This window comes from Oncorhynchus nerka, linkage group LG21 (genome assembly GCF_034236695.1).
Source record: "Oncorhynchus nerka isolate Pitt River linkage group LG21, Oner_Uvic_2.0, whole genome shotgun sequence".
Classification (NCBI taxonomy): Eukaryota; Metazoa; Chordata; class Actinopteri; order Salmoniformes; family Salmonidae; genus Oncorhynchus; species Oncorhynchus nerka.
The window spans coordinates 2,547,672-2,569,346 of record NC_088416.1 but is presented as its reverse complement, the minus strand read 5'-3'; the positions used below and the strand labels follow the sequence as shown (position 1 = coordinate 2,569,346).

Sequence of the window (21,675 nt, the reverse complement as noted above, 5' to 3'; positions counted from 1 at the left end):
GAGACAGAGGTCAAATATAGGTTCATGGAACATGAGAAGTGAGGGAGGAGAGAAAGAGAAAAAAGGAGTGAGGGAATGGTGTAAACGTTTGTTAATAACACATGTGCAAAATCCACAATACACACTTTTGATACACAGTCTATTCAGTGATACACAATCTGTAAGACGGGCAACAGTGGTGAAACACAGAGGGAGTTTGACAGCAAACGTGCATGACTCGACATATCAGTCATGTGACGTCGGCATGACACATGACCTTTGTGTCACAGTGTCATGCAGGAACAGGAAATGGGGACAAGAAGAGCAACATGATACATCACCTTACACAACCCTATATATAACTTCCTGTCTAGCTTACAATACAATATATACACTACCATTCAACAGTTTGGGGTCACTTAGAAATGTCCTTGTTTTTGAAAGAAAATATAGTTTTTGGCCATTAAAATAACATCAAATTGATCAGAAATACAGCGTAGACATTGTTAATGTTGTAAATGACTATTGTAGCTGGAAACGGCAGATGTTTTATGGAATATCTACATAGGCGTACAGAGGCCCATTATCAGCAACCATCACTCCTGTGTTCCAATGGCTGGTTGTGTTAGCTAATCAAAGTTGATCATTTTAAAAGGCTAACAGACACCTCACAAGTCCTCAAATGGCAGCTTCATTAAATAGTACCCGCAAAACATCAGTCTCAACGTCAACTATGAAGAGGCGACTCCGGGATGCTGGCCTTCTAGGCAGAGTTGCAAAGAAAAAGCCATATCTCAGACTCGCCAATAAAAGAAAAGATTAAGATGGGCAAAAGAACACAGACACTGGACAGAGGAACTCTGCCTAGAAGGAACAAACTAGACACTCTAATGTACTTGTCCTCCTGCTCAGTTGTGCACCGGGGCCTCAACTCCTCTTTTTATTCTGGTTAGGGCCAGTTCGCGCTGTTCTGAGAAAGGAATAGTACACAGCGTTGTATGAACGTTGTATGAGATCTTCGGTTTCTTAGCAATTCCATGTGGCAATTTTTCACATGGAATAGCCTTCAATTCTCAGAACAAGAATAGACTGATGTATTTCAGAAGAAAGTTCTTTGTTTCTGGCCATTTTGAGCCTGTAATCGAACCCACGAATGCTGATGCTCCAGATACTCAGCTAGCCTAAAGAAGGCCAGTCTTAATCAGTTTTCAGTTGTGCTAACATAATTGCAAAAGGGCTTTCTAATGATCAATTAGCCTTTTAAAATGATCAACTTGGATTAGCTAACACAATGTGCCATTGGAACACAGGAGAGATGGTTGCTGATAATGGGCCTCTGTACGCCTATGTCCTATGTCCTATGTCCTATGTCCTATGACCTATGACCTTGACCTTTTCAACGGTCTACTTCCAATCAACATATGAGCCTGTATTTAAATAGCATCTAGGATAAGTTTGTGGGGGGCTTAGATCCGCACTCTGAGTTTTTTTTTAATGAATAATGAGGATGAGGACAGGCTGGGGAGAAGGGAGAGGTTCAGTAATACCAAAATGAGTGTGTGGCACAGATTTTGTCGGGCATCACCATGTAACTGTAATGCCTTCTGCAGGACAACACTGTGTACTGCATCGTGTCTCTGTGTCTATTTTCGGAATGTGATTATTCGGCACAGGGTGAATCGCGGTTTATCACGACAATATCAATGTTTTGTGAGTTACTGTGACGTATATGCTGCTAGTATAGAAGTCAATACATCTGATTATGATTGAGGCCATTTTGAGTCAAATATCAATTATGTTTAACAACCATGAACAAGCTGCACCTGCACAACATGACCAAAAGTATGTGGACACCTGCTTGTCGAACTTTTCATTCCAAAATCATGGGCATTAATATGGAGTTGGTCCCCCCTTTGCTGCTATAACAGCCTCCACTCTTCTGGGAAGGCTTTCAACTAGATGTTGGAACATTACTGTGGAGACTTGCTTCCACTAAGCCATTAGGGAGGTCGCGTACTGATGTTGGGCGATTAGGCCTGGCTCGCAGTCGGCGTTCCAATTTATCACAAAGGTGTTCGATGTGGTTGAGGTCAGGGCTCTGTGCAGGCCAATCAAGTTCTTCCACACCGATCTTGACAAACCATTTCTGTGTGGACCTTGCTTTGTGCACGGGGGCATTGTCATGCTGAAACAGGAAAGGGCCTTTCCCAATCTGTTACCACAAAGTTAGATGCACAGAATCGTCTATAATGTCATTGTAGTGTTAGGATTTCCCTTCACTGGAACTAAGGGGCCTAGTCCTAACCATTAAAAACAGCCCCAGACCATTATTCCTCCTCCACCAAACTTTACAGTTGGCACTATGCATTGGGGCAGGTAGCATTCTCCTGGCATCCGCCAAACACAGATTTGTCCGTTGGACTGCCAGATGGTGAAGCGCAATTCATCACTCCAGAGAACGCATTTCCACTGCTCCAGAGTCCAATGGCGGCAATGCTTGGCATTGCGCATGGCGATCTTAGGCTTGTGTGTGCCTGCTCGGCCGTGGCAACCCATTTCATGAAGCTCCCAACAAACAGTTCATGCTGACATTGTTTCCAGAGGCAGTTTGGAACGCGGTAGTGAGTGTCGCATCCGAGGACTGCCAATTTTTACGTGCAGCATGCTCCAGTACTCGGCGGTCCCATTCTGTGAGCTTGTGCCTACCACTTCACGGCTGAGACGTTGTTGCTCCTAGATGTTTCCACTTCACAATAACAGCAGTTACAGTTGAACGGGGAAGCTCTAGCAGGGCAGAAATTTGTTGGAAAGGTGGCATCCTATGACGATGCCACATTGAACGTCAGTAAGGCCATTCTACTGTCAATGTTTGTCTATGGAGATTGCATGGCTATGTGCTCAATTTATACACCTGTCAGCAATGGGTGTGGGTGAAATAGCCGAATCCACTCATTTGAAGGGGTATCCACATACTTTTGTATATACAGTGTATCTTCTGTAAAACTTACTGAACATCAGGCCTGTAGAATCAATTTATAGTTTGATCAATTCATATCATTTTAATTTGCAGGGCTGGGAAAATACATTAAAGCTACTGCTAACTTAAAGGACCTTTTTATTCAATTTTCGCCTAAAATTAAATACCCAAATCTAATTGCCTGTAGTTCAGGACCTGAAGCAAGGATAATGCATATTCTTGATACCATTTGAAATGGAACAATTTGAAGTTTGTGGAAATGTGAAATGAATGTAGGAGAATACGACACAATAGATCTGGTAAAAGATAATACAAAGAAAAAAACATGCATTGAAATGCAAGAGAAAGTATTGTAATACCATAATGTATTATTCCAGCCCAGGCGCAATTCAGATTTTGGCCACGAGATGACAGCAGTGTATGTGCAAAGTTTTAGACTGATCCAATGAACCATTGCATTTCTGTTCAAAATGTTGTATCAAAACTGCTCAAATGTGCCTAATTGGTTTATTAATAACTGTTCAAGTTTATAACTGTGCACTCTCCTCAAACAATAGCATGGTATTCTTTCACTGTAACAGCTACTGTAAATTCGACAGTGCAGTTAGATTAACAAGAATTTAAGCTTTCTGCCAATATCAGATATGTCTATGTCCTGGGAAATGTTCTTGCTACTTACAACCTCATGCTATTTGCATTAGCCTACGTTAGCTCAACCGTCCAGAGGGGGACCCACCAATCCTATTAGAGGTTAAAAATGCTCTCTGGGATCTTAATCACAACAAATTTGTAACATAATGCATGAATTGTATTTGTAACATATCACACAAATTGCTAAATTCGTATGATATCATACCTATCACACAAAATGGATGATGTAGTACACAACTGGATGACGTAGCACACAAAAAACGGGGACCCGTTGTCGCTCGTGAGCACCACTTTCAAAACTACTGGCTGATATTATACAAAGGTTTGAGAGCGCATCTTTAAGTAATGCAAAGAGTTGAGCCTGTTTGACATGAGTGACACAAACTGAAGTAATGTAAGGAAACTTGCTTAGCATCCGCCCTGTCAAACAAATGTCTGTTTTGACCAACTCAGCACAGTAGAGATGCATTAAGTGCTTGGGCTTAAATTTGACATGAGGTACACCGACGTGTTGAACTAAACCGGAAAACATGAATAGGAGGGAGAGTTTTATGTAATAAAACAAAGTTTACCATTTCAACTAATCCTGTTATTCTGCTTGGCTGGAGATAGATGGGAGAGTGGGATGGGGGATCAAGGAAGGAAGTACCACTTGAGAGAGCGCTGGTCAGAAGACATCTCTCCATTCTACACTACCTACACGCACAGGATGTAATACGCACACAATACAACAGCAGACTACACAAAAATACCCTTACACACATAGATTACAACCTACACAAAAATACCCTTACACACATAGATTACAACCTACACAAAAATACCCTTACTTCAAAATACCTTTGAAATAAACTTCAATAGTGCTCAAACTAATTCTTGGCATACTTTACTATTGATTTGAGTTCCTAGCCCATTATTTCACTGTAGTATTAGTTCCATATTGATGGAATATCTAATAGAGACAACACTACTAGTGGCCGGTTATCATTATCCATAATTCATTTCATGGAATTATCCCATAATAAGTCCACAGTCTGGGCCAAAGCTTGATCCTGTGTCCTGCTCCCTGTGTGAGTCTGGGTTCCAGCTGGGCCTAGCGGATCTGGAACAGATTGGCACCCAGCAGGCCCAAGGACCAGGGCCCACAGTCAGGTCAGATACCCAGGAGGAGGGCCTCACTCTTGGGCTGGACATGAGATGGCGAGGGACCCAGATGGCATGGGGGGGAGCGGGATTTGGGCTTAAAATAACGGCCACGTGTGGTGAGTATGGACGCCGCCGCATGTCATACCGCACGCTTCCTCTGGCACTGGGGAGCTAGACTAAATCAACTAGAACCAACGCTGTATCATTCACAAGGTTTGGGCTCTGGGGAGCTAGACTAAATAAACTAGAACCAACGCTGTATCATTCACAAGGTTTGGGCTCTGGGGAATGCGACTGTCTTATTTACAGGAATGTTGAGCAGAACTGCAGCGTATGTGTCAATACTGTAAACGCTGAATGGTGTTTCTGGTTGGCAGCTTGTCCATTCTGTGTAAAGGACTACATACTAGGTGCTCCTAGGGTTTATATTACAGGGTCGCCATTTTTGCAAAAGTGTGACACACCTGAGGATGGATTGAAGCTCCAACAACAACTCCAATACACTTTGACCGACCAAAGTGTGACAGAGCCCCAGCCGCCAACACAGACAACATGAAAGCAGCCGTCTTGACAAAACAAATGAACAAGGGGAAGGGATGAGGGAGGGGTAACGGAGACGGAGGGAAGGGATGGAAGGAAGAAGAAGGGGTGGAAGCAGGGATTCTTAACGGCTTCTCACGTTGTTGGAGCGCAGGGAGACGCGTCCCCCACAGCGGGCACAGAATCTGGTCTGGCAGTAGGAGCAGTGGTGTCCGCAGCCGTCGGCGAACTTGGTCTTGCGGCAGATGCCGCAGGTGGGGGCGTCGTCCTTGTGCTGGCCCTGCTGCTGACGCCGCGTCTCCACGCCGATGCGACGCACCTGCTCCTTGTAACTCTCAAACTGCTGGTGCAGCGTCCTGAGGGAGGGAGGAGAGAGAGGAGAGAGAGGAGAGAGAGGAGAGAGAGGAGAGAGAGGAGAGAGAGGAGAGGGAGAAGAGGGAGGAGAGAGAGGAGAGGGAGGAGAGAGAGGAGAGAGAGGAGAGAGAGAGAGAGGAGAGAGAGGAGAGAGAGGAGAGGGAGGAGAGAGAGGAGAGAGAGGGAGAGAGGAGAGAGGAGAGAGAGAGGAGAGGGAGAAGAGGGAGGAGAGAGAGGAGAGGGAGGAGAGAGAGAGAGAGGAGAGGAGAGAGAGGAGAGGGAGGAGAGAGAGGAGAGGGAGGAGAGAGAGGAGAGGGAGGAGAGGGAGGAGAGGGAGGAGAGAGAGGAGAGAGAAGTTGTTTATATGGTTTTATTGAGAGAGAGAGATACAGACAGACAGACCGAGAGAGAGAGAGAGAGAGAGAGAGAGAGAGAGAGAGAGAGAGAGAGAGAGACAGACAGACAGACAGACAGACAGACAGACAGACAGACAGACAGACAGACAGACAGACAGACAGACAGACAGACAGACAGACAGACAGACAGACAGAGAGAGGCAGACAGACAGACAGACAGAGAGAGAGAGAGATAGAGAGACAGACAGACAGAGAGAGAGAGAGAGAGACAGACTGACAGACAGAGAGACAGACAGACAGACAGACAGACAGACAGACAGACAGACAGACAGACAGACAGACAGACAGACAGACAGACAGACAGACAGACAGACAGACACAGACAGAGAGAGAGAGAGAGAGACAGACAGACAGACAGACAATTACCAAAATCCAGAAAAGAGCAGATAATTCTACAACCACCTAAAAGGAAGCAATTCCCAAAACTTTCCATAACCATGTCATCACCTACAGAGACCTACACCCGCAAAGAATTTGAAAACAAACCCAATTTTGACCTTAAGCACAGTTTTTCACAGCTGGACAGATAATAATGATGGTGAATAGGTTAGATTTAGTTATGCTTGCTATCAACAACCACTTGTTTCAATAACATGTTCTGAAAGTGTAGATGATTACATTACTTCAGTTTGCAGGGAAACAGTCAGGAACCAATTAAAACAACAGATGAAAGGAGTGTATCTATCTGTAAATAAATCACACCATAAAAAACTCAAAGTTGAGGCTCCTCACTCCTTCCCCCTCTCTCGGCCTCTGCTTTCCCAGGAACCAAAATAACTAATTTGTGAATTGCAAAAAAACTGTGAAAACTGAAAACCCGGGGATCACGTGACCCTTGAACGAGATGGCCGCGTGAACTAAGAGCTCCGCACAAGTAGTTTCCAATTCCTAATCTTACCTCCATTCCAAGTTCACACTCATTTAGCTTTAGTAAGAAAAAGTCATGGCGGCTACAAAAGGCGACACTACAGGTGACATTTTTACCCGGACTCGAGTATTAGCGACGGAAAAAGCCTCCAAGAAGAAGCTAGCTTCAGAAAAAACTAGCGCCATTAGCCAGGAGCAAGAGAACCCGCTCCCCCCCGAGGCCCAACGAATGCCAACCTCGCACTCTGTCGAAGACATCCTCTCTGAGTTGAGATCCCAACGTACAGAACTAAACACCAAATTAGATGCCATTAACTCTCAGCTCAGTGCGATAGGGGGCAAGGTGACAATCCTGGAAAACGCATTGCCTGACATCAACAACAAGATAACCATAAACGCGGGGCGCCTGGACGAGGCAGAGGGGCGAATCCTATCCATGGAAAACTTATTGACAGATGCCATGGAAACAATAGCATATGCTAAAAAGAAAATCGAGCATCTGGAAGAGAAAACAGAGGACCTGGAAAACAGGGGGCGAAGGAATAATTGTGTTCTATTCAATCTGGGCGAAAAGAAGAGGGAAACATGCCACTGATCCGCTACCTGCAAGACAAACTTCCCGAGTGGCTCCACCTGCCCACCGACAGGCCCATAGAACTCGAGAGAGCTCACCGAGCACTGAGGCCCCCACCAGCAGCCAGACAACCACCGCGCCCAATCACCATACGTTTCCTGAGATTCACCGACAAGGAACGAGTCCTACAGGCGGCGAAAAACAACACATCACAGTGGGAAACGCCAAACTCGCTTTACACCAGGACCTGTCAGCTGGAATACGCCGAAAGCGCCGAGAATTTGACGAAGTGAAGAAATACTCCATTGACCGAGGCATCTTCAGGGGATTCAAATACCCAAACGAGCTCAGGATTCTTCACCAAGGAGCCTTGCGACACTTCAAAACTCCCGAAGAGGCAAAACGTTTTTTGAAAGACAATCCTGGCCAATGAGAAACAGACCAATGACTAAATGCCATTAATGCCATTACTAAAGGAGGTAAGACGACATATAGCCGATATCCAGAGACCCACCCCCTAAATGTCATTACAGCCGTCCAATTTATATTTATTTTCCTTTAACTGAGAGGGATGGGCTGTATAGCCTAACCTAGGCCTACTAATGTTTCAGCCTACTTTTATTTCCCTGTTTTTTTTTTTTTGTTGTTGCTATTATTACCTGGGGTTCCCTATGTCCCTTGGGGAGGTATATGTAGGCTGGGCTATTGATTTTATTTTTCTCCCCTCTTTTACTGAGGTCTGGACGAGGGCAACTGTGTTATTTACTCAATGCGGGGTGGAGAGGATGAGGCATTTCTTTGGTGGGGAGAGGGAGACGTTGTGCGTTGCTAACTGTTCCCGGTTTTTGTTTTATTCGAACACAGAATTGAGACTGAGCGGGGGGTAATAGATCCAACGGGATGTGTCGAGTTGTTTGGGAACTCGGCTGGGGTGTTCAGAGATTATTATTTTATGTACACCATTTATTTTCCTTTTATGTGAACGCAGCTGTAATTACTATCCACTTTTACCCAGCGATGACTTGCACTAAAGTTCGATTACTGCTCGATGACGATGACTAGTACCTTAAATCTATTGACATGGAACTGCCATGGTCTAGGGCATGCAATAAAACGGAAAAAGATACTATGTGCTCTAAAAAAGGAAAAAGCAGACATTGCGCTATTACAAGAGACACACCTCTGTGATGCTGAACATGCCAAACTCCGCAGAGCTTGGGTGGGACAGGTGTATTTCTCATCTTTCAAATCAAACAGTAGAGGCACAGCCATACTTATCCATAAAAATGTTCCATTCATAATAGACAAAAACATATCTGATCCGGAGGGGAGATTTATTTTGATAACTGGGTCACTATATGGTCAACCAATTACTATATTAAACATATACGCCCCTAACACAGATACTCCTGCCTTCATGTCAAAAATTATAACCCTGTTCAATGAGCATTGTGTCTCCTTTGGTGTGGTGGCCGGAGATTTTAATTGTACCCTTAACCCAACCCTAGACAAATCATCTCAAGTCCCCACCACAAATCCTAGATCTGCAAAGATGTTGAACTCTCTTACTAAAGAGATGGGGCTGATAGATATCTGGAGAGAGAATAATAGCTCATCTATGGACTATACATACTACTCTAATGTCCATAACACCTACTCCTGTATAGATTACATTTTTATCCCAAAGAGTTTCATAAATTCAGCCACTTGTACAATCGGACCCATAGCACTTTCAGATCACGCCTTTGTCCACCTCCGCTTTGACCTCTGCAAAAACATCCCGAGGTCAAAGAGCTGGAAATTCAACACCTCCATGCTATCAAATGACGAGTTCCATACATTAGTAACTACATGGATAGACAACTACACACAAGACAATAAAGATTCCCCCTGTTTCTCCGGCCACAATGTGGGACGCTGCTAAAGCCACACTAAGAGGTCATCTAATTGCATATGCTTCCTCTAAGAAAAAAAGCAATGGAAGCACACAGGCTAGATCTTGAGAGGGAGCTGGAATGCTGTGAAAAAATACATAAACAATCCCTAGATAGCACTTCCTGGAGTCATCTTAAAGCAGCCAAAGCCAAACTGAATTTGGACTACACTCGGGAGATAAAAAAAAAAAGTTTTCTTTACTAAACAGAAATACCATGAGTATAGCAATAGGCCCAGTAGATTGCTTGCTTACCAATTAAAAAGGAGCAGTCAGAGCGTACAATCATGGCTATCCGAACAGCAGAGGACGAGGTCACATATGACCCAAAAAGATCAATTTAACTTTTCATGATTTTTACTGCAAACTATATACCTCTGAGAGAAAACACACGGAGGCAGAACTCCACTCTTTCCTAGAGGGAATCTCGCTACCTAAACTATCAGAGACCGACCAGGAAGATCTCAACTCCCCTTCACTCCTGAGGAGATCCTGGAGGCAATTACCTCCATGCCACCTAATAAGTCCCCAGGCCCAGATGGATTCCCAGAGAGTTCTATAAAGCTTTTTGGCCCCAGCTCAGCCCTATCTTCATGCCAATGCTGGAGGATTTTTGCAAAAACGGAGTTCTCCCAGACTCAATGCACACAGCTCGCATTACAGTGTTGCTAAAAAAGGACAAGGACCCCTATCCTGCTCGTCCTTCCGGCCCATAAGCTTGTTGGATTTCGACTATAAAATAATTACCAAATTGCTCGCCATAAGACTAAACACTCTTCTTCCCAAAATAATAAAAGCGGACCAAACTGGATTTATTAGAGACAGATACTCTTCTGATAACATTCGCCGTCTTTTGATATTATTGATCAAGTAAACTCACAAAAGACCCCTGTCCTGCTGGCTTCACTGGATGCTGAGAAGGCGTTTGACAGGATGGAGTGGAGCTTTCTGTTTTCAGTCTTAGAAAAGTTCAATATGGGCCCAAATGTTATTAAATGGATCAAATCACTATACTCTCATCCAAATGCCATGGTGACTACTAATGGACTGAACTCTGACAGATTCCCTCTGGAGCGGGGCACAAGACAAGGGTGCTCGCTGTCCCCGCTGCTCTACTTGTTGGGGCGGAGCCTCTGGCAGAGCTGATAAGGAGCAATCCAAGTATTATGGGTGTTTCTGCAGGTGGCCTGCAGCACAAGATTTCGCTTTACGCGGATGATGTCTTGCTCTACATATCCAACCCTGAGAAATCCCTCCCTCTCATTTTAGACACAATTGCCCAGTATGGCAAGTTCTCAGGTTATAAGATCAATTTTAACAAATCCACTGTCTGCCCTCTCAATATTACACTCACCAGCTCTATGAAGACACTTTGTCCTTTCCAATGGAAAACACAGGGTTTCAATACCTCGGGATCTTCATAACACCAGATCTGAATAGCCTTTTTAAGGAAAATTATCTTCCACTCCTGGATCGAATCAAGAACAATCTCCAAACCTGGATCTCCCTCCCAATTAGCTTAGTAGGAAGAATTAATGTAATCCGTATGAACGTCCTCCCTAGACTGAACTACTTATTTCAGATGCTCCCATGCTATCTCCCAGTTTCCTTCTTCAAAACAACTAACCAAAGCATCACCAAATTTATATGGGGCAATAAAAAACCTAGGATCAAGTTTTCCACTTTATCAAAACCCGAATCTAAAGGTGGCCTTGCCCTTCCCTCCCTTCAATTGTACTACTGGTCTGCCCAAATCCGCAACATGCTAACATGGATCACAAACAGACAAGAGTCAACGTGGATTCAGATAGAAGCCCAATCCTGTGGTTCATTGCCCTTAAGCTCAATTATATTCATTAATAACTTTAGTGAAGTGGGCAACATAGCCAAATCCTTTGTGATTTACAGCACCCTACTAGCGTGGAGGGACTGTAAGAAATACCTGGGCATTTCCTCCCAAATATGTTCTCACTCGCCTATAGTAGGCAACCCAGACTTGCCAAAAGCCCTGAGGGATGCCAACTTTAATCTTTGGCATACTCTAGGAATCAGGACCTTTTCAGACCTATTTCATCAGAAAACCACTACACTGAAATCCTTTCAAGAGCTCTGCAGTGAATTCGACGTGCCAAGATCCCATTTTTTTTTTAAATATCTTCAAATTAGACATGTAATTTCCTCATTTACCTCCAAGAGGAGGTTTAGAACTCAGTTGAACGAAGTTGAAACCCTTCTTGTCACAGCACAATCCATTAAAGGCAAAATATCTTGCATCTATAGACTCCTTTCTGAGAAAGGAAGCTCCTCCTTTACTCCTTTGAAAATAATCTGGGAAAAGGACCTTGGTCTGACTATTAGTGATGAGTTATGGGCGGAGGTTTGCGACAAGGTATACTGCTCCTCTACCAGTGTAAAAATGAAAGAATCTAATTACAAATTTTTGTACAAATTTTATTATACTCCTTTGAGACTCCATAGAATGAAAACAGATATGTCTCCTAACTGTAAAAGATGTACCTCTGAATGTGGAACCTATATGCATGTATTTTGGAGCTGTAGGGAGATTGCCAGATTCTGGCAATCTGTACATACCGCTGCACAGAAAATACTAGAGGTACAGTTAGATATGACCCCATGTATCTATCTTCTTAATGCCCAGCAGGACTTTGTTCTTGATCCTGACAGAGAAAATTTGCTTATGACTATTACATACTTTGCTAAGAAATGTATTCTTCTATTGTGGGCCTCTAATACCCCCCCTACATTTAAAATGTGGATTGACCAGATTGTTGACTTCCTTCCTGAAAAGCTCACTTATGACCTCCACAAGAGACAGCCCAAGTTTGATAGACTCTGGTCCCCACTATTCAACTATATTTCAAACTGGACAGAGTGAACGGGGTGACTAGGGAAATGCGCAGATACATTTTGTGTAAGGTACTGTAAAACCTAAAAACGAATTATTGGCCCATCGTCTCAGCGAATGCGTGAAATAGCTGATAAGAACCTTGATAGTGCTGCTGCAAGTGGTATGTTGTTTTTGTTTGTTGTGTGTGTGTTTTTATTTTAATTTAGTTTTTGAGTACGTGTGCGTATGTGTGTGTGTATGTATATGTGCGTATGTATGTATGTATGTATGTATGTATGTATGTATGTATGTATGTATGTATGTATGTATATACAGGTACCAAGGAAAATATATAGATTAAGAAAAATAAATGCTTTTATTTGACTATCATTCATTTTAATTGTATTTTAATTTTTTCAAATGTATTATTATTTTTTTACTTTTTATTTTTTTAAAGCCTGTCACATCTGTGAATGTGGAATGTGTTTTGTTGGTTGATTGAAAAACAAGAACTTAATAAAACTTTAAATTGAAAAAAAAAAAAAAACTGAAAACCCTTCCCACATTTCCCTCCCCAACAATATTGTCAAAGGACATTAGCATATTATTTCACTCGTTTACAGGACCCAGCCAGTCTATTTAAATACCGTCGTGTGTGTTTGTGTGTGTGTGCCTGCGTGTGTGCGTGCGTGAGAGAGAGACAGAGACAGAGAGAGAGACAGAGAGAGAGAGAGACCTGATAACTTAATTGACAGTCAAACTTTGAAAACTGGTCCTGACCTGTCTTCAGTAAAGCCAGAGGACAAAGGTGTCTCTCTAGTCTAGCCATTAAAGACTTCCCTGACATCTGGCATAACAAGGGCAGACAGGATATTCCCCAAAACACAATAACACATTTCCGGAGGGAATATGCCAGTACATGACTCAATTTACTGCATTCCAGGTGCTTGCCCTTTTCAGATAACAAAATCTGGCCTTTTCCCAAACCAAATGAATACCAACTGAGACGTTTACACAATTGAGAGTGTTCACCCAAATGAGACTGACATATGACAATAATATGACAATAATATTATAATCTTATGATATTATGTCATATTATGAAAATACGATTGAATAAGACAAGTCACCTGTTTATGCGGAACACAGCCATTTCCTTGTGTGTATGGCCTATGACCTCAGAATGTGTAACAGGACGAACACACAACTCCCGATCTGATGTCGACAACACTGGGTCGTAGAAATCATTTAACAGTCTTCCACCATGTCCTGCTCATAGCGCCCAAGAAAGGAAGAGTTATAAGTTGCCAGAAATACTATTTAGATATGACTTTTCACACCCCTAAAATGGCAATTCAGATGTTCTCAAAATGGCTTCAGAATGACCGCATAGAAGTTTCTGGAAAGATCCCGTATTCATCCACAGGAAGACTCTTCAGAAAACTCCAAAACAACTCTCTACATATCACACATAACGCCTCTTCATTGGTCCCCAGAAAGACTTCAGAAAGCCTGCTGAAAGAGCGTAGAAGTAGCAGGTAAGTGTAGTTAATGCTACGCCTCCCGGTCTACAGTCCTCCTGCCTAGCAGAGATATAGCAGACTGCGGTCCAGGGGAGCTGGAACAGGGAAATGACTTGGGACGATCTTGGCTTGCCAGGTGACATCACACATCGAGATTAAGCCATGACGTGAATGTCAAGGTGACAATGACATTACCCAAGACTGGATCTAGGCCAGAGAGGTGACAATACACACACAATTGGCCAGGTGATACCACAGAGATTATGCCATGACGTGAACATATACCTAAGGCTGTTATAACCACCTTCAAGGTGACTTTGCTGCTACATAAGGCTGTTATAACTACCTTCAAGGTGATGTTGCTGCTAGATAAGGCTGTTATGACCACCCTCATAGGTGATGTTGATGCTACATAAGGCTGCTATGACCACCACAAAGTCCCTCTTCAAGGTTAAGGATCCAAAGGCCATCAAGTTTGAATGATATGAGAGACTAGACATGAATGTGTTTCAGAACAGTTTGTGTTGTACATTTCTTAATGTAGCAAGCTATTTTTAATTTAAAAAGCTGTGTGAAAGACTGTTTGAAGGTTGTTCTTAACATATTATAGCCTTGAGGCCCTACGTCAAAGCATCAATGGAATCGAAACTCTTTGAAATCCTCATATCAATTCAGCATCTGTGATATATGAAATATAATCCGCTGTTGTCATTATAACACATGGAGACAAATCTACAGGTGGTGATGCTCAAGTCAATGATGCTCTTTATCTATATGACAAACTAGGAAGTAATGTGAAGCGAGCGATGTCATTGGTCGGTGGTGGCACTGAATTGACCCTTGTGTGGAATCTGTCAGACCAATCGAAGTCCAGTGCCTGAGGCAACAACCGGCGCCATGGGAACAGCTGTCAGAAACAGAGAGTGCATGGCCTGTAGTCATGGAAAAACTGCCCGCGTTAACACCCTGGTGTCATGGTGTGTCAGAGAACCAGCTGTTAGTGTTCTTAGAGAGGACAGTAGATAACAACTTGACTTTATCTGACTAGGGGATGGATCTTTCTCTAAAAGGCAGGGGTTAGCGTCTGGGTAAATTTAGGGGAAAAACAGATGTACTTTTATCTGTCAGGGGGAAATTAACATTACATAATAAACACTGAAGTTATATCAAAATGGGATTTGACAATTCCAAACCAAACCACCCAGACTCTGTTTGGAAAGCAATATGCATGGCATGCTCCCCTGAAGCACTGAACTAATTAAAGAAAACTACTATTTGAGTACGAACCATAAATAAATTAAATTGTTTCTGAAGCATACAGCAGTATTTGTGAACAGCTTTGAACACCAGGCATTGTGTCTATGACATATCTCTCCGTCGTGGTGAGCAGCAGACTACAGACTCACCCATGAACACACAGTGGAGTGAACACAGCCTGGCCAAGGGAAAGGAGGACAAGGAGATATGGTGAGCAGGGCAGGAGAGGGGCCGTGCAATATGTTCGCCGTGATGAGGGGAATAGAGGACAGGAATGTGCTTCAGAAACAACGGCTGAATCCCTATTATCCACCCTTATCCAGAAGTGTGCACTTGCACACTTTCTCACATGGACTTCACTTAACAATGGTGAAACTCCTTCCAGTCAATACTTTCACCAATCAAATGATTTTATATCCATTACAGAGAGTGTGCAAGTTCACAATTCTGGAAAAGAGTGTGAAATTGGGAAGCAGCCCCTTGTAGTCTGATACGGTTCTGTCGTTGGAGCATTCTGGGTGGGCAGCATATGGGTCTGAACCCCGCCCTGTGCAACTGGGTCCTGGACCTCCTGATGGCCCGCACCCAGAGTGTGCAAGTTCACAATTCTGGAAAAGAGTGTGAAATTGGGAAGCAGCCCCTTGTAGTCTGATACGGTTCTGTCGTTGGAGCATTCTGGGTGGGCAGCATATGGGTCTGAACCCCGCCCTGTGCAACTGGGTCCTGGACCTCCTGATGGCCCGCACCCAGATGGTGAAGGTAGGAAACATCACCTCCACTCCGCTAATCCTCAACACTGGGGCCCCACAAGGGTGCATGCTCAGCCCCCTCCTATACTCCCTGTTCACCGATGACCATATGCATCTCAATCATCAAGTTTGCAGACGACACAACAGTAGTAGGGTTGATTACCAAATATGACGAGACAGCCTACAGGGAGGAGGTGAGGAATCTGGGAGTGTGGTGCCTGGAAAACACCTTCTCACTCAACGTCTACAAAACAAAGGAGATGATCTTGGACTTCAGGAAACAGGCAGAGGGAGCACCCCCATATCTACATCGACGGGACCGCAGTGGAGAAGGTGGAAAGCTTCAAGTTCCTTGGTGTAAACATCACTGACAAACTGAAATGGACCACTCACACAGACAGTGTGGTGAAGAAGGCGCAACAGAGCCTCTTCAACCTCAGGAGGGTAAAGAAATGTGGCTCGTGACCTAAAATCCTCACAATTTTTTACAGATGCACAATTGAAAGCATCCTGTCAGGCTGTATCACCGCCTGGTATGGCAACTGCACCACCCGCAACTGCAAGGCTCTCCAGAGGGTGGTGCGGTCTACCTAACACATTACCGGGGCAAACTACCTGCCTTCCAGGACACCTACAGCATCCGATGTCACAGGAAGTCCAAAAAGATCATCAAGGACATCAACCACCTGAGCCACTGCCTGTTCTCCCCGCTGTCATCCAGAAGGCGAGGTCAGTACAGGTGCATTAAAGCTGGGACCGAGAGACTGAAAAACAGCTTCTATCTCAAGGCCATCAGACTATTAAACAGTCATCACTAGCACATTAGAGACTGCTGCCTATAGTCATAGACTAGAAATCACTGGCCACTTTAAGGGATGGAACACTAGTCACTTTAATCATGTTTACATATCTGGCATTACTTATCTCATATGCACAGTTGAAGTCAGAAGTTTACATACACCTTAGCCAAATACATTTAAACGCAGTTTTTCACAATTCCTGACATTTAATCCTAGTAAAAATTCCCTGTCTTAGGTCAGTTAGGATCACCACTTTATTTTATGTGAAATGTCAGAATAATAGTAGAGAGAATTATATATTTCAGCTTTTATTGCTTTCATCACATTCCCAGTGGGTCAGAAGTTTACATACACTCAATTAGTATTTGGTAGCATTGCCTTTAAATTGTTTAACTTCGGTCAAACGTTTTGGGTAGCCTTCCACAACCTTCCCACAATAAGTTGGTTGAATTTTGTTCCATTCCTCCTGACAGAGCTGGTGTAACTGAGTCAGGTTTGTAGGATCCTTGCTCGCACAGGCTTTTTCAGTTCTGCCCACACATTTTCTATTGGATTGAGGTCAGGGCTTTGTGATGCCCACTCCAATACCTTCACTTTGTTGTCCTTAAGCCATTTTGCCACAACCTTGGAAGTATGCTTGGGGTCATTGTCCATTTGGAAGACCCATTTGCGACCATCCTTTATCTTCCTGACTGATGTCTTGAGATGTTGCTTAAATACATCCACATAATTGTGCATCCTCATGATGCCATCTACGTTGTGAAGTGCACCAGTCCCTCCTGCAGCAAAGCACCCCCACAACATGATGCTGCTTCCCCCGTGCTTCATGGTTGGGATGGTGTTCTTCGGCTTGCAAGCCTCCCCCTTTTTCCTCCAAACATAACGATGGTCATTATGGCCAAACAGTTCTATTTTTGTTTCATCAGACCAGAGAACATTAATCCAGAAAGTACGATCTTTGTCCCCATGTGCAGTTGCAAACCGTAGTCTGGATTTTTTATGGCGGTTTAGGAGCAGTGGCTTCTTCCTTGCTGAGCGGCCTTTCAGGTTATGTCGATATAGGACTCGTTTTACTGTGGATGTAGATACTTTTGTACCTGTTTCGTCCAGCATCTTCACAAGGTCCTTTGATGTTGTTCTGGAATTGATTTGCACTTTTTTTCTGTAAACAATTGTTGGAAAAATGACTTGTGTCATGTACAAAGTAATGTCCTAACCGACTTGCCAAAACTATAGTTTGTTTACAAGAAATTTGTGGAGTGGTTGAAAAATTACTTTTAATATCACCAACTTAAGAGTATGTAAACTTCAGACTCTCTCTCTCTCTCTCTCTCTCTCTCTCAATGTGTCTCTCTAACTCTCCCTCTCTCAATGTGTCTCTCTAACTCTCTCTCACTCTCTCTTTCTCTTGTGTAAATAGTTAAATAAACATAAATATGGGTTGTATTTAAAATGGTGTTTGTTCTTCACTGGCTGCCCTTTTCTTGAGGCAACAGGTCTCTCTCTCTCATGCTCTATCTCACTTTATCTCTCTCAAACCTCCAACCATCTCTTTTTATCTAGGCTCACCTTTTAAAACTCTCAGTTGACTATTCAGTCGACATAGTTTTGGGTTTGCTACTGATGACTAAACCAGCCAACGTCCTTCCTTTTGAACTCCCTCTTGTTGAACCCTCCAGAGAGAAATACATTGCAGCATTCCAAACACCCATCCAGAGGGGAAAAGATTACAGCATTCCAAACACCCTTCCAGAGAGAAATACATTACAGCATTCCAAACACCCATCCAGAGAGAAATACATTACAGCATTCCAAACACCCTTCCAGAGAGAAATACATTACAGCATTCCAAACACCCTTCCAGAGAGAAATACATTACAGCATTCCAAACACCCTTCCAGAGAGAAATACATTACAGCATTCCAAACACCCATCCAGAGAGAAATACATTACAGCATTCCAAACACCCTTCCAGAGAGAAATACATTACAGCATTCCAAACACCCTTCCAGAGAGAAATACATTACAGCATTCCAAACACCCTTCCAAAGAGAAATACATTACAGCATTCCAAACACCCTTCCAGAGAGAAATACATTACAGCATTCCAAACACCCTTCCAGAGAGAAATACATTACAGCATTCCAAACACTCATCCAAAGAGAAATACATTACAGCATTCCAAACACCCTTCCAAAGAGAAATACATTACAGCATTCCAAACACCCATCCAGAGGGGAAAAGATTACAGCATTCCAAACACCCTTCCAGAGAGAAATACATTACAGCATTCCAAACACCCATCCAGAGGGGAAAAGATTACATCATTCCAAACACCCTCCCAAAGAGAAATACATTACAGCATTCCAAACACCCATCCAGAGGGGAAAAGATTACAGCATTCCAAACACCCTTCCAGAGAGAAATACATTACAGCATTCCAAACACCCTTCCAAAGAGAAATACATTACAGCATTCCAAACACCCTTCCAAAGAGAAATACATTACAGCATTCCAAACACCCTTCCAGAGAGAAATACATTACAGCATTCCAAACACCCTTCCAGAGAGAAATACATTACAGCATTCCAAACACCCTTCCAGAGAGAAATACATTACAGCATTCCAAACACCCATCCAGAGAGAAATACATTACAGCATTCCAAACACCCTTCCAGAGAGAAATACATTACAGCATTCCAAACACCCTTCCAGAGAGAAATACATTACAGCATTCCAAACACCCTTCCAAAGAGAAATACATTACAGCATTCCAAACACCCTTCCAGAGAGAAATACATTACAGCATTCCAAACACCCTTCCAGAGAGAAATACATTACAGCATTCCAAACACCCATCCAAAGAGAAATACATTACAGCATTCCAAACACCCTTCCAAAGAGAAATACATTACAGCATTCCAAACACCCATCCAGAGGGGAAAAGATTACAGCATTCCAAACACCCTTCCAGAGAGAAATACATTACAGCATTCCAAACACCCATCCAGAGGGGAAAAGATTACATCATTCCAAACACCCTCCCAAAGAGAAATACATTACAGCATTCCAAACACCCATCCAGAGGGGAAAAGATTACAGCATTCCAAACACCCTTCCAGAGAGAAATACATTACAGCATTCCAAACACCCTTCCAAAGAGAAATACATTACAGCATTCCAAACACCCTTCCAAAGAGAAATACATTACAGCATTCCAAACACCCATCCAGAGGGGAAAAGATTACAGCATTCCAAACACCCATCCAAAGGGGAAAAGATTACAGCATTCCAAACACCCATCCAAAGGGGAAAAGATTACAGCATTCCAAACACCCATCCAAAGGGGAAAAGATTACAGCATTCCAAACACCCATCCAAAGGGGAAAAGATTACAGCATTCCAAACACCCATCCAAAGGGGAAAAGATTACAGCATTCCAAACACCCATCCAAAGGGGAAAAGATTACAGCATTGATCGTTCATGGCCTGTACATCCTACCCAGGAATTATCTTCCTATCCTGGAGTCAAACACATCACGTCACATGCCTGTCTCTCCTGGGAGGGATGCTGAGTGCAGGAAGCATGGTGTTTCCCCCATTATGCCAGCCTTGGAGTAGGCACAAGGGGAGCTACTACACACACACACACACACACAAACACACACTGCTATTAGACAGAGGCTGTCATAGTGGATTATTTGTGGCAGCTAACTGTAGTGAACTGGCTGGCCTCTGTCTCGGACTATGGAAGTGGAATCTCATCTCCAGCAGGCTAGTCATAGAGGAGGACCTACAGTCCAGATGTGGGATAGCCCTGGCACACACACAAGCACACATACTCACGGCTGTGTTTGCGCTGGGGGCCTTCTATAATCAGCTCACCATGTAGAAGGAGTCTCTCTCCCTCCGCCTCTCTTTGCCTCTCTCTGCCTCTCTCTTTCGCTCCATTCATCCATGGTGAGTTGTTAATTAGCGCTGCTATGAATACATTGCCGGAAGAAGGGGGTGGTGTGTGTGTGTGTGTGTGTGTGTGTGTGTGTGTGTGGAGGAGGAGGAAGAGGTAGAAGGTGGTGGGTACTATTTCTCTCCCTCCAGCTGATTCACCAGACTAATACCTAGCAGGCTTCCTCAGTCTGACAGGATGAGAAAACAGACTCTCTCTCTCTAGTCGTGGGCAATGGACTAGATGCACTGCTGACCTCCCTGACCTTTGACCTCGCCATGGAAACAGTCATTAGAGATCAAGCTGATGTAATTGGTGATGTAATTGATACAGCTTTTGAGGAAGAGCGGTGTGGCTGGCTAGAAATAATTGAATCCGTTATAGAACCAATTGTCCTTTATGGTTGTGAGGTCTGGGGTCTGCTCACCAACCAATAATTCACAAAATAGGACAAACACCAAATTGAAACTCTGCATACATAATTCTGCAAAAATATCCCTTGTGTACAACGTAAAACACAGAATAATGCATGCAGTGCAGAATTAGGCCGATACCCGCTAATGATCAAAATCCAGAAAATAGCCGTTGAAATTCTACAACCATCTAAAATGAAGCGATTCCCAGACCTTCCATAACAAAGCCATCACATACAGAGAGATGAACCTGGAGAAGAATCCCCTAAGCAAGCTGGTCCTGGGGCTCTGTTCACAAACACAAACACACCCCACAGAGCCCCAGGACAGCAAAACAATTAGACCCAACTAAATCATGAGACAACAAAAAGATAATTACTTGACACATTGGAAACAATTAACAATAAAACAGAGCAAACTATAATGCTATTTGGCCCTAAAACAGAGAGTACACAGTGGCAGAATACCTGTTCTGCCACTGTGACTGACACAAACTCAAGGAAAGCTTTGACTATGTACAGACTCAGTGAATGTAGGCTTGCTATTGAGAAAGGCCACTGTAGGTAGACCTGGCTCTTAAGAGAAGACAGGCTATGTGCACACTGTCCAAAAAAATGAGGTGGAAACTGAGCTGCACTTCCTACCCTCCTGCCAAATGTATGACCATACTAGAGGCACATGCTTCCCTCAGATTACACAGAT

General features: G+C 43.5%; 1 protein-coding gene across 1 annotated transcript in view; it reads right to left on the bottom strand.

Annotated features, from left to right (window-relative positions):
* The window catches only part of LOC115103681 (regulating synaptic membrane exocytosis protein 1-like), a 97,704-nt gene that overhangs the window by 51,011 nt on the left and 25,018 nt on the right, over positions 1–21,675 (bottom strand). The window contains 1 exon segment of the mRNA XM_065006200.1: positions 5,433–5,649. Within this exon segment, the coding sequence (XP_064862272.1) occupies positions 5,433–5,649 (217 nt within the window).